The sequence below is a fragment of the Microtus pennsylvanicus genome, chromosome 15 (genome assembly GCF_037038515.1).
Source record: "Microtus pennsylvanicus isolate mMicPen1 chromosome 15, mMicPen1.hap1, whole genome shotgun sequence".
Lineage (NCBI taxonomy): Eukaryota > Metazoa > Chordata > Mammalia > Rodentia > Cricetidae > Microtus > Microtus pennsylvanicus.
This window is the reverse complement of record NC_134593.1, coordinates 65372754-65386804: the sequence shown is the minus strand read 5'-3', so window position 1 is coordinate 65386804 and position 14051 is coordinate 65372754. Positions and strand designations below refer to the sequence as shown.

The following is a 14051-nucleotide window of genomic DNA, read 5'->3' as shown; positions in this document are numbered from 1 at the left end:
ACAACAGCCTTCAGATAATGCCACTCTGGGGGAAAACATGCAAAACAATGAACTTTGCAGAAAATTTACATCTAAAGTATATCAACAAAACACATTCATTTCATCATAGATTCTGCTAGTTCCTTTTGTGTTTTTTTTTTTTTGGTTTAGTCTTTTAGAAAGCATTTCTTTGTGTAGCCTTGGATGTCTTGGTACTTGCTCTGTAAACCAAGCTGGCCTTGAACTCACAGAGATCTACCAGCCTCTGCCCTCTGAATGCTAGGAATAAAGTTGTACACCCCCACCACCTCCAGGTTCTCCAAGTTTCTTTACTCTCCTTGATCCCTTCATGCACCCAGCAGTTAATGGGTAGTTACCTTCACTTAGTTTTAAGTAAAACTCTCTGCATTCACATGGTTTGGAAACCTGACCATGCATGTGAATGCCATGATTTAATGTTTGGATTTTTATAAATATGTTATGCCTTTTCTTTGTAAGTTAATATAGTCAATTCACTAATTTGAATTTTAGAATATCTTGAAAAAAGAGATGCCCTGTTGTCAAATTTACATACTTAGCAAAAAATATAGGTAATTGCATTTCATCATAATCACTTGTTTTCTGAACGTTTTTAGAGATATAGTGCCATTTCCAGTGTGCTGGCAAACTGATAATTGTCTATTGGAATCTGCCACAAAAGATAACTAGCAATTTCTTAAGATGAATGGAGGATACCAGAGACAAGCGCAATGTGTTGCACAAAGTGTAAGGGGGAAACTGGAGATGCTGCTATAGACAACCATACTAGATCAAATTAAAAGCAATCAGAAATGCTTGCTCTGTTCTAGACAGACAACTGTAGTGGTATCAGCTACTGTGATGACCATGATGTAAATGAAGCAGACAAGTTAAAAGATGGAAGGAAAATTTGGGATTGCAGTGATGGGCAGGTCACCAACATGAGGTATAATTAAACTGTTAGTCAAGTTACAAGCTTAGGGAAACGAGAAAGGGCACAAAGTATGCAGACAAGAGTAAGGCGGTCTATCAATTAGGATTGAGGGTATTTGGCCACCTTGAATCTGAAACTCTATATTACTTTTCCAGTACAAGAGTAAATTGAAGTTATCTGAGACTCAGAGGAAATGTGTTGGAAGGAGATAAATACTTGGTTATAATGGTATTTTGAGAGTCTCTATAGCAGAGGAAAGGAATAACAAGGTGGGGGGATAGGGTGGGATCTCAAAATAATTTTTAAAGAAATTAAAGAAGGAAAGACACAAAGATCACATGACAGTAGTCAGAACGCTTGCTAACAAATTAGTAGGAAGAAGCTGTATAGGGAAGTGCTCAAAAGCCAAGGGAGATAATCACTAATAAGAAAACTTATAAAACCAAGTGTTTAATTTAAGGGCTTGCTTTCAGTTTCCGAGGGTGAGTCCATGTCCATCGCGGTGGAGTAGATGGCAGCAGGCAAGGAGACATGGTGCTGGAGCACTAAGAACTTACGTGTTGAGACAGCAATTGTGAGGCAGAGAGAGAGAGAGAGAGAGAGAGAGAGAGAGAAGGAGAGAGAGAGAGAGAGGCCATGAATTTCTGAAACCTCAAGGCTCACCCCCTGTGACACATCTCCTCCAACCAGGTCACATCTCCTAATCCAGCCCAAACACTCCACCAACTGGGGACAAAATACCCAAGAAGAAGAGCCAATGGAATCCATTCTCATGCAAATTGTCAAAGATGGAAGACTATAAAATACTGTCTTCTGACACGGCTATTGCGTGCAGAAACTCACTGTGGCAGTGGCAATCTACAGAAGAGCTGACCGAGAATGGTTCCATCAACATTCTATCCCAGGTGGAAGAGATGTTCAATACGATCTCACACCCTCCGTGACGAGGGGGGCTGCAGACAGTCCAGGTTGACAGGGGATAAAGAGCCATATTCCTCAGAAGTATAGCACGGATACATTGCCTGACTTATGCAAACAATCTTCTGCCAGTACTCATGTAGAACACTCTAATTAAGCATAGTAGGTCACAAAATGAAGAATGTGGATGTAGAAGGGAGGCTTAAGAAGAAGAGATTTTTCTGGGGGTAAGTGAGGATAATGGGGAACTTTGATCACATGGTATTATATATGTGCATGAAATGCTATGGCAATAAATAATTAGAAATAAAAGTTCTAATTATCGATATTTTTCCAATTATATAAAAAAAGAAAATGTAGCCAGGAAAATGATCAAGTCTTATAATTTAAGATCAGCAGCAGCCTTACTGAAATGACTAGAAGGCTTAGCCTCCTCTCTGCATAAGACAATTGCATACTCTAAATAATCAGAAATAAATCAACGATGACCAACAATAATCTAATTACTTTCCAAGAGAGTTCTTAGGACTTCGTTTCCAGTTGATTGTACACTAATTGGAATGGTTCTTTTATGCTAGCAATTGATTTATTTTTTTTTTTAGTGAAACAGCCAATAATGGAGTCAGAGTCCCTCTACTTCTACTGCAGAAAGCAGACTTCAATTGAATTTTTTCAAACAAGCCAATTGTTGAATTAGATAGCCATTCAAAGTTATCGAGTGCTTTTCAAGTACCTTATTCTCAAACTAAGTTAACTAACTGCGTTTTGATGGCTGCTGCATTGCTAATTCCAAGTGAAGAACTATCTGATTACAGAATATGAGTACCGCAAGCCTAGGGCCATGGCTACTCTGTAGTAGAATCCAGTTTAAAGGGCCTCAGTATGGTGGTACTTTCTAAGACCATGACAGGATGGGTCAGAGGAAGAAAAATCCCAGAATCTGTTGATATTTGAGTTCTAAGAAAATGACTAACTCAATGCACAGTTAAAAACAAATAGAAAATTTCTGAAATGTACTGCATTTAATTTAAGTTTAATGAGAAGAGCTTGAAAAGTCCTTAGAATTTTGAAACTTTGAAATAACAGTGTCTTTAGAACATCTTGTCTTATTTTTTTGTATGTGCAAAACTATCCTTTATAACTATTCATTGAGATTTAAATTAGAATCTCTTTCAGTCTGTCATGGTTTTAAAGTGACTATTCATAATATTAGTATTTCAGGAAAAAGTGAAAAAAGGCAGAGTCTGTTTAGCATAGTTGTTCCTTACATAAAATAAGTGTCATCTATGCCTTAATATAGTATGATATACTATGATCATTGGAATATATACTATTAAATGTATGGTTATTTTACAATTTAAGTAGCTATTATAACTTCCTTTTTATTAAAAGAAAAAATTTATTTAATACATGAAGATTTTTATGAAGAAGTTTTAGTACACATTAAGCAAATGCTTCATAGAAACTTAGCACTCTTAAATGAGTTGGAATGGTTAGAATTAGGAAATAAAATTCCACTTAAATTCACCACTTTCCACACTATTATAGTGATTATTAGGTTTGTCAGTAAAACGATTATGGAAAACTGAATGCCATTTCATCTTACATCTCTTATTGAAAGAGTGCAAATTTCTTTCTAAGCATTAAAAACATCCATTTTATGCTAACTGTACCCAGCAGTGAATATTTTAGCTTCTTCCAACATTTTCCTTAAAATTATAGATGTTTAATGGTTACAGACCATTTGTTACACAGCTGTAACATGCATGCTGACAACTTCCCCTGAAACAAGTGGTCAGTGTGAACAAGGAGTTCTAGGGAAAAAATCTGAATAAGAAATGTTTGTAGATTTTTGTACCTATGAGATACACTTGGAGAAATGAACTAATTTTTTTTTCATCTCAGTGGGAGGCAAGTATCTAAGGAAGTTAACATTACAGTATGGTGAGATTCCCCAGTTGAATTTCCCCTGGGAAATTACTCTTTACAAAGAGGCACTGGGAGATAAGTACTGGGATCCCAGCAAGGCTGTATCAGGAGAGAATCACAGGTAGAATCACAGGTAGAATCACAGGTGGAGGAGCGGCAGGGTAAGATGCCCTTGTTCCTTCACGATTCCTGTTCACAATGCGGAAGGACTTTTAGGTGTGGAAACGGCGAGGTCCTGTGATGTCTGTGAGGAACACACGATCACACAACAAACCAAGGATTTCTATTTGCATCAATATGTATTTAAGAGTAGAACGTAGAAATAGGGTTTGCCCTAAATGATGAAATAGGTTGATGTTATTTATGCTAAAACTTTTCTCTCTAGCAAACCTTGAATGTCTTTGCAAGTCACCTTCTGACTACAATATTTTTCATTTTAACAATAATTAAAATTTTTATTGGAAAGAACTTGTAAATTAAATTTAAAAAACATGTAGCAAGGTTAGCTAAAGCATAATTTACATATCCCAATGAACTTCTATATAGTGAGAACGGCTAGCTATTCTGAAACTGTGGAGTGAGGCTCCACAATGGATTTGATACATTTGCTAACAATTATAATTTCATATACTCTTTACAACAAAAAAGAAAGAAAAGTCATGGTAGAGTTAGAAATAGACTAAAGAAAGAAGTACCTTTATATCCGCTCTTATAACTTATGTTGTCTTTCTCTTATTTGCAGATCCTAGTCCATAATATATAAATCTATCAGAAAGCAAATATACACGAGAGTGCAGTGTAACATACAGAAAGAAGTAGTAAGAGTAAATATCATGTATTAAGGGAGGATGAAAGGCAAATATTTCTTTCGGCTATTATTGAGATACCTTGTACATCCTAAATTTGCTAAGGGACTTCTGATATCATCTCTAATACCACTAAATGTTCCACATTGCTAGCATCTTCCTAGTCATTGTCAGGATTCTACCTAACCCTTCAATAATGGACAAAATTGTGTTATGTTTTTGCTTCCCATATAACTCAGGTTTTCAGGGTTTACAGCAAATATCCTTTCCCACAGAACCATCTAATCGACCCGTTGTTCTTTTCCTCTCCCATAGTTCCAATCTAACTGCAAACCAATTCCATTTCCAAAATATTTCTCAGGCTCTATATACCTCTTATAACTATCTATGCTGATCATCCAATTCTCAATTACTATCATCTTCAACGTGTAGGATTTTCCTTGATTCTTTCTCCATGAGGTCCAGTTTCCACAATTCAGACAAAATTATTTTTATAAGATATAAATGAAGTCACCCTCTGACCACTTTAAATGTCTTCTTCTTGCATTTGGAATAAAGCATACATACACTTGTGAGGAGAGCCTATTAATGTTCTCCCATACGAGCTTCAGGTGTGTCTCTGCTGCTCCTTCATTCTGCTGCAGCCTTGTGCTTTCTGTGCCCTAAAGATGATGCCCCAGAGTTCTCACCAATTTTCCCCATTCTTTTTCTTCATTCACTATCACTGGTTTACTAAGGCTTACTCTCAGTCTGTTGAGTTCCTTTATAATTCTTTCCAGCTATTATTGAGTATTCAATTACCTCATCTGGGAGTGCAAAGGCACTGATAGTCACCATATCTACCTTGTCTCTCTATTTTATAAACCTATTCTCAAACTATGAACTTAAAAGGTAAATATATTAAATACATTTAATAAAGTAACTGTGAAAACAGGGAAAGTATAGCCAGTTCAACATAAAATCTCTGCCTGCTTGCTTAGTGATTAATTGCAGAAGTCAGAAAAAATGAGGTCACAGCTATAGCAAGCCAAGAACACAGGTGTTTCAGAAATAACATATGGAGGTAATTATTACTAATATTTTTGCTGGCAAAAAGTATAGGTGATTATTTTTGTATATTTGTACACAGACAAAAAGGCAAGGGGCACATTAATCTCTCTTATAAAATGTAGCATTTTTCCAGAGTGCACACTTACAAGTTTAGCTAAAATCCATTATAATGAAAACAACTTTACACAAATATTTATACGGTCTTATAAATCTAGGGATTTGACTGTGACTATGTCGCAATGTCCATGCCCTCACTTAGCCACACTCCTCCCAAAGTAATGAATCCTCGCACCAGACGGCAACCTTCCTGAACCTTTCTTACAAATGACACTAGAGATCCTGGTAACTGTCCTTTGCAGTTCTGCACAGCACCAGCAACCTTTTCAGGGCACGTATATATTATAAGGAGTCAGAAGTCTGGCAAAATAAAAACTTTTTCTCCATCTGCAGGAGAACCAGCTTATGAAGCAGTATATTCTAAGGCGCAAAAGGTTAATGTGTTAGTGACACCTGTTCAGGATATGACTTTCTGTGATCCTTCACAAAAATCTAATTTCCAGCCATATGATTCCAGCAGACTTTAAATTCAGACCTCAAAGGCAGCATATATTTGATATTTTCTTGTAATTCTACAATGAAGCTAAAGCCTGTATAATTTGAGATCTGCATGCTCCTAAAGATAAAAGAATGGTATGCAATCTGAACAGGAGCTTAAAAAGTAGGATGAACACGGCGAACAATGAGGGATGATGAGAAGCCAAGGACAATGGCACAGGGTTTTGATCCTACTTCATGTTCTGGCTTTGTGGGAGCCTAGCCAGTTTGGATGTTCACCTTCCTAGGTATGGACGGAGGGGGGAGGACCTTGGACTTTCCACAGGGCAGGGAACCCTGACTGCTCATTGGACTGGAGAGGGAGGGGGAGAGGAGTGGGGGGAGGGGGACAAGGGTGGGAGGAGGGGGAGGGAAATGGGAGGCTGGGAGGAGGGGGAAACTTTTTTTTCCTTTTCTCAATAAAAATAAATAAATAAATAAATAAATAAATAAATAAATAAAAAGTAGGATCATTTCCCTGCGATACCTTGAAAAGGATGTAGCTTTGATATCTCTGTAACAAGGATGCAGCTTACTGTGGGACAACAGATCAGGAAGGCCTTCTCCACAGGACTTTAAGAACCTCTGTAGATTGGAGATCTAACTATTCTTTTCCGTGTATGTTCTTGGGTTTGTGCACTTACCTAGGTAATAAACAACCGCTATACACATATTAGGTTCAGCAGGGTTTCAAATGAAGATGAATGAAGATGTACATACACACATAAATTGTTACATAATAACTAACAACTTAAGAAATAGTCCTTCCTACACCAAATAGTACTAAATGTGGGATAAAGGTGATATTTACAATATGTAATGTATTATTCCAACTAATAAACAGTTTCAATGAAATATTTTTGAATAATTATCTGAAATGGTTCATATACTACATATTAAAACAACAATGTATATGACATAAAAGATCAAACAGAAATATTTAATGAACACCCACTAGGGTGATTACACACATAATATCTAAAATGTGAAATACACCAGAAATGCAGATTATTTACTTATGGTCTTTTGATAGTGCCACTTTCTTGACAAAGTTTGTATAGTTATATGAATGGCAGTTCTGACTTTTGTGGTCTGATATTGGTTCCTTTAGTAGTCATAAGTTCCTAGGCTTATAGATTCTTTACTGAAGATGATTATACCCTAAGAAGTTCACAGTTGAAATGATAAAAGCAAAGGCTTGTTGTTCAAAGACACAGATTTTCCACCAAACCATTGGAATTGACTTTAAATGGTGATGGTTCAACAAAGTATTTCTGAAACTCCAGATAAAAATAAATTTTTCCAAAGATCAATTTAGGAGGATATTAGATATAATTAGTAAAGTTATCAAATAGGTTAAAAGTAACCATACTGCCTTTACAGTTGAATATATCCATAAGAATCAAGCCGGCACTTACCTGGATAACATGCTTCAGCTTATCAACGATCTGGTTTATCACAGGGTCAGTTCCTCTGACTCTGACTTCGGGGTTTCCAGACTGGGCTTTCATCCCGTTGCCAACCACACGATGAGCATAGCTGCCGGAGTGAAAGGAAAGAGTTATTACATGGGAACCTGGTCAGAGGCAACCTTCAGAGCTGCTTGAACCATTTTTTCTCAGAACAGACACCACGGCTGTGCTTCTCAAAATACAGATAGAAAAACTTTATCACCATTCTGCTGAGGTGAAATGCTCTCAGTGAAAACAGAAAAAAAAATAGATTTTAACTGTATATAACATGATAAAAAAAAGTGTGTGTGTGTGAGAGAGAGAGAGACAGAGACAGACAGAGACAGAGAGAGAGAGAGAGAGAGAGAGAGAGAGAGAGAGAGAGAGAGAGAGAATGAATTCTGGCTCAATTACACATGTCTATACCTAACATTGTCTCATTATCTGCATCAATTTATTTTATAAAGTATTTAGATAAGATTGTATATATAGACAAACACACATACATTCATTGAGAAAGACAAGCCAAAATTATTAAATTTATAATGACATAAAATCCACAAAATCTTTTGTAGGTAGAGGAAATAATACAGTTTCAGTAAGTTACACTCATTAGTAACAGGATGTTGCCACAGGCAGTAAATGGTACTAGAATGTCTGCTACCTTCACCAAATGGCAATAATATAATATCAACTTACTATTCATGAAAATATTTAAATTTATACGTCCCAAAAATGTATCAGTTCCTACTCTAGTCACCATTCTGTACTAATAGACTAACTGAAAGAGGGTGTAATTCCTATCCTCAAATGATCATTACCAACTGGAAATAGAAAACGCCAATGCCAATTAAGTCATTCATTGACAAATTCATTCATTATATTTTGCTAGATTTCAAAGTTACCTAGTAGAATTCAGCCACATAATTGCACTTGTTTTCAGACAGTATCCTGTAGCTCTGTAAGTCACATGAGCAGCCACTTTCATCACTGTGGAGTAACAAAGAAGCATTGCACACAGCAGCGCTAAAGACAAGGTGATGCACGCTGAAAATATGGGAAGTCTGTCTGGATTCAGAAATTTGGGGGAAAGCAGGGAAGAAGAAATATTAAGTGAGCTTCTAAGCCAGGAGATATTAAGTAAGACTGGATTTTAATGTAATGGGTCATGAGATTTCTGGAGCAAAGGATAACATTCTTAATAGGAAAATGAAAAAAAAAAAGTTTATGTACTAAGGTCTCTTCCACCAGGTGGAGGTACCAGCTACTGCTGGGAGATTCCATTCTCTGTCAGTAAAGTCTCCTATAGTAACTCTTCTTTTTTTCTCATTATGACACAAAGAAAGCTATCCACAGTGATGTCACATTGTTTTAATGTGATTTTCCCCTCTTCACCTTGAAGAGTTTGTGCCAACTGTTAACATGCCTTTCCCTAAAAATTCCTAGTGAGGTAAAAACAATTATTTCTGAAACAATGGAATTGGGTTACACTTTTATGAGCAGAGCCATATTAAGTAAGTTTAAGGAATATCCATTTCAAAATGAGGATTGACAATTTTAAATAAAAATTAAATAATAGAAACTTTGACATTGTATTTGACATACTAGCTCATTTTCATGATATTAATATTATGTATATTAATAGTATAATATTAATAAAGTATATTATTAAAACTGTGACAGGCAGTTGTTTAAATCTTGATATTTTCAAAACAGTTCAGAATGATGTGGGATTCCCCTCTGTATACTATGAATTTGTTTTATTACCATTGGTTACTAATGAATCTGTTTCAGCCAGTGGCTTATTAGAGTTAAGCCAGGCAAGAAATCCAAACTGATATATAAAGAGAAAGTAGGCAGAGTCAAGGAGATGCCAGATAGTTGCTGAAGGAGAAAGATGCCATCTGCCAGCCAGAACTTTAGTGGTAGGCCACAACCTCATGGCGATTTACATATTAATAGAAATGGGTAAATTTAAGATGTAAGAGTTAGTTAGAAATATGCCTGAATCATTGGTCAAACAGTGTTGTAATTAATAGTTTCTGTGTGATTATTCTGATCCGAGAAGCTAGAAAAAGAAAGAGGAGACTCTGCCTACACCAAAATTCACCCTTTTTTGTGTGTGTGCAGCCACAACAGGACTATGGGGTGGTTTTCCAGGATCCATGGGAGATATATGCCAGAAGGAAGGAGCAGAAGGAAATTGAGATCACTTATGTTGTGAATGCTTCCTATTCTTAACTACCAAGGAGTAAATTAACCTTGATCTTCGGTAGCATGGCCAAGTATATACCATTGTCACAATGTTAAAAGCACATTACATAGTTGGCTCCTTGATTAATGCGCTGAAAATCTATAGAGATGATGAATAATGTGGGTAAATAAATATCATCAGAACATGGTCCAAGAATAAAGTCCTGTAAGGAGAATTCTGAGTGCTTGTGAGAAATCTCTAATAACACAAGACAAGAGTCTTGTGACTTCTGTTTCTTCAAAATGTAGAATTGTCCTCAGGATATGTTTTCTTGCCCCTCCTCAGTGTGAGGAACAAGATAGGAGTGAACTGACTTCAGATTATTCATTACAGCTGGCTATTGCCATTTGGTTATCTGCCTCTATGGAAAAAAATGCTTTGTCGTGTGCAACTTTGCCTTTGTACATAGTGACTCCTCTTAACTCTCAGGGTACAAATCGTCTGATGCTCTGAATAAAGTTGGCTATTGCATGAGAATTTAGTCTGCCTCACTTACTGGCTCTGTTTACCCTGGTCCAACCACCAACCATAGCAAAAAACAAAATGTATAACATTATATTTGTGATTCACACATTTCTTTAGCTACTCGATGTGGGGACAGTCAATTCACAATTAAAATTTTGTTTGGTGTTCATGAGTTTGGGCTTAATTGATCTCAAAAAACAGGAAGTCTAGAAGTATAAAGTTATCTGCTGTTTCAGTAAAACATCTATTTCTTTATGTGGCCCTTAGTTACCGAGAGAGGCAGGAAGGGAAGGCAGGTCCAACGTTTGAAAACCTAGACCTCTAATGGCTAAATTTAATCTAGGATCCTCAGGGAGCCCTTGCCAAGTCTTCCTCAGACTGTCACTCATGGCTTCTTCTCCTCTCACTTTCGCTCCTAGTCAGACCAGAAAGTATTTTAACACACACTAATGATGGGACTTGGTGTTAACCTGAGAAACTGCTTGCTTTTTGGTGTTTTTATTACTACAGCTTATGACACCGTTAACTAACTATACAAGGCCAGTTATAGGATCATAAATTCAGCTACTCTGTTCTTAAATATGTGAGTTACCTCCTTTTATTACTGTTTGGATAGTAACAACATTTAAATGATATTAAAAATTAAAGTGGAATATGATTTATTGAAAACTTACTTTTTCTTGTTTTATAAGAGTAATGACACTCTGATGTAGTCTAATGTGCATATTAAAATGGTTCAAGTGAAAAGATGAGGGATATCAAGTGTTAGCAAAAACACAAGTTAACTAGAACTCTGATTGTGTCACTTGTCAATCTTTTCTAGTGTTGTTATGATTCATTCATTCTCATCATTGTATTATGTTTCCTTTTTATATGCTGCAATTTATTGTGTGTGCTAATATTTATTGAACAAAGGCAGCCAGTATACAATCAAAATGAATAAATCATAACTATACTAGAAAAGATTGACAAGTCCCACAGCCTCAAATAAAAGATGATACAGATTATATTTTATGATTTAATGTATTTTGAAAAGCAATCAATCATTAATAAATTTCTGTTTGTGCCACTTTCAAAGGCACCCTAGAAAAACAACAGCATATGGCTTCTTTATTGTTTCTCAATTAATCAGGAGTGCTTATTAAAATAAAAAACATTGATATAAAAAGTGAGATTAAGAAACTTTACTATAAATTATATGAACATATTTTTGATGTAACAATATTAATATTCAATTTCTTGGTTATTTCTTACAGTATTTGTTGAAGAAAATAATTTTAGTTAAACTACGTGTTAAATAAACAATACGCAGGCATTACATCTCTGTGTGTATATAAATGTTTTCAGGATTATACATATTCATTGTACATGAGACTGTGATAAACATATTTACCCCATATTTTTCTGTCCTCTCCTACCCCCTCTCCTTTCAGTCTGGCCCTTTTATTACTTAGTTTCATTTCTGACATCTTGCCATACATACTTAAGTAAAAAAAAAATACTCCCAGCATCATTAAATGACTGAAGATTCTAGTTGGCTTTACAAACCTACTCCCAGTTGACTTAAATTTGTGTACACAGATATGATTTCTAAATTAAATAAAATTCTTCCTAACAAATGTGTTTTACTTACCTTATGGAATTTCTATAGATCATTATTCTTTTTACTTCTGAGTGTGAGACTAATTATTAAACAAAGAATTTCCATAGATTTTTTTATTTGAAAAATTGTTAATATTTCATGTAAAAAATAGAAGAAAGGGAATTTTTTAAATATAAAAGTTAAGCCCTAACACGTGTGCTTATTTCTTCTCAGAAGAACTGATAATGGATGCTAATCGTGTACAGGAATATTCACTCCTAAGAATAACTTGTTCTCATCACAAGACAAAGGCAAGGAAATGCACAATACAAACACATACATACAAACACTAACACACACACAATATACACACATATCCACATACACATAAAAACATATACATACCCATACGCACACATACACACACATTAAGACACTGCAAAAGAATAGCTGTTGACTAAGATGATTTCAGTCTTTCTGTGTTGGGCAGTTATAACACGGAAGAGATGCTGGTAAGCCTATATACAGTTGTTGTGAGCATGGCTGACTTTATGAGCCAGATTTAAAGAAATAATTAAGAAGTATTGACTTTGATTACTGTTTTAACCTGCAATTCCAATGAAACCAATGTCATAACAACTGACTGGTAGATACTAATTTTGTAGAATGCCATATAATTTGACTCAGATTCATGGCAGAATTATAATATTTTCATGAACACTTATACAGTTTCAGGGAAAAATAACAGAATCAGACACTGGATTGCAAACAACTTAAAATGATCCATCCTAGCTGTCTTCCCCAAGTTTGCTGGTACAGGAGGGAAGACACAATATTATCCTGATGTGCAATGTACCCCATCAGATGTTTATCTTTACCAAAGATGTAGCACGTACCAGAAGTCAAAAACCAATAGTGGAAACCCAATTGCTGCTACTGTTTTTTGCTGTGTCCAATAAATTTTTGCATGGCTGATTTTGTGATTTTATATTCCTTTCATGTCTAGAATTCTGAGTCTCAGAAATGCTGAAAGATAGAAGGCTGGTTTTGCAGTGGGTCCAGCAAATGTGCTGCTGTCTGCAAACCTGGGTGGGAACACAGGCTATAAAGTACACTGTAAGTATTCATCAGTGAGTTCCTTGACAAAGAGTAAATTACTTTTGAACTCTTTCTTGCTTCTCTTTCTATATCTGGTAGGAACTGTGATGTAAATACTGGTGATTTTCTTCAAGAAAACCCTGCATATGCTCTTGAGTTTCACTAATCACCGAAGCTAAGGGCCGTTATGTGGACACTTGTGCTATACAATTTTCTCTATCTAGAAAGTTCTAATTGTTGAAACCTCAGTCTAGAAATAATTCCTATGACTGACTTTATGAGCCAGATTTATGGGAATAACCTTTCACAGTAGATTGAGGCTCACAGAACTTTAGACAATGTAGAGTCAATTTGCAATGATTAAACTCCTCAAGATTTTACATATTCACTTCAATTGTGAAGACAGAATCATTTTCAGACTATTGGCAATTTATTTAGCTGTATAACTATACATTTATGTTTAAAAAATAAATTGTATCTATGGTTTTACTAAAGTCAGAATAAATATAATTAATTGTGAATATGTTCGATATCATTATTTATAAATAACTAATTTCTCTTATAGGTATGATATTTTGTGATATGATTGAAATGGTTATAATTAATATTATTTTTAAAGCCAATGTATGCTTTACTTATTTTCAATTTACCACTTCAATAAGCTAATTAAGAAATGGACATTTTAAAAAGACTCAGAAACCATGAATTCATTTTTAAAAATGTACATAAATCAGTCTTCAGGCTCACTTTGTCTGGCAAGGCATGCATTGCTGCTTGCCAGGGTAGCCAAGAGAACCACAGGTAAGCAATTTCAAAACAGTTTGTAAAATAAGCAGTCGTGTGAACCAGAAAGAAGATATTTCAACACAGGAAGCATCTGGACAACTTGGAGTCAGCCGCAAGCTGACAAAAACTTTAAACAGGACTATACATACATCGATTATAAAGGAGTTTATAAATACTTCACGTTAGT

At 35.4% G+C, this 14051-nt stretch overlaps 1 protein-coding gene across 5 annotated transcripts in view; it reads right to left on the bottom strand.

Moving 5' to 3' along the window:
* Gpc5 (glypican 5) overlaps nt 1-14051 on the bottom strand; it is a 1110053-nt gene that overhangs the window by 737999 nt on the left and 358003 nt on the right. For all 5 annotated transcript variants that reach the window (XR_012907933.1, XM_075949575.1, XM_075949572.1 and 2 more), the window contains exon 6: nt 7647-7767. Coding sequence is in view for 4 of the 5 variants with exons in the window: in XM_075949575.1 (XP_075805690.1) it covers nt 7647-7767 (121 nt within the window). In the remaining variant the exon portion in view is untranslated. The remainder of the gene's footprint in view (nt 1-7646; nt 7768-14051) is intronic.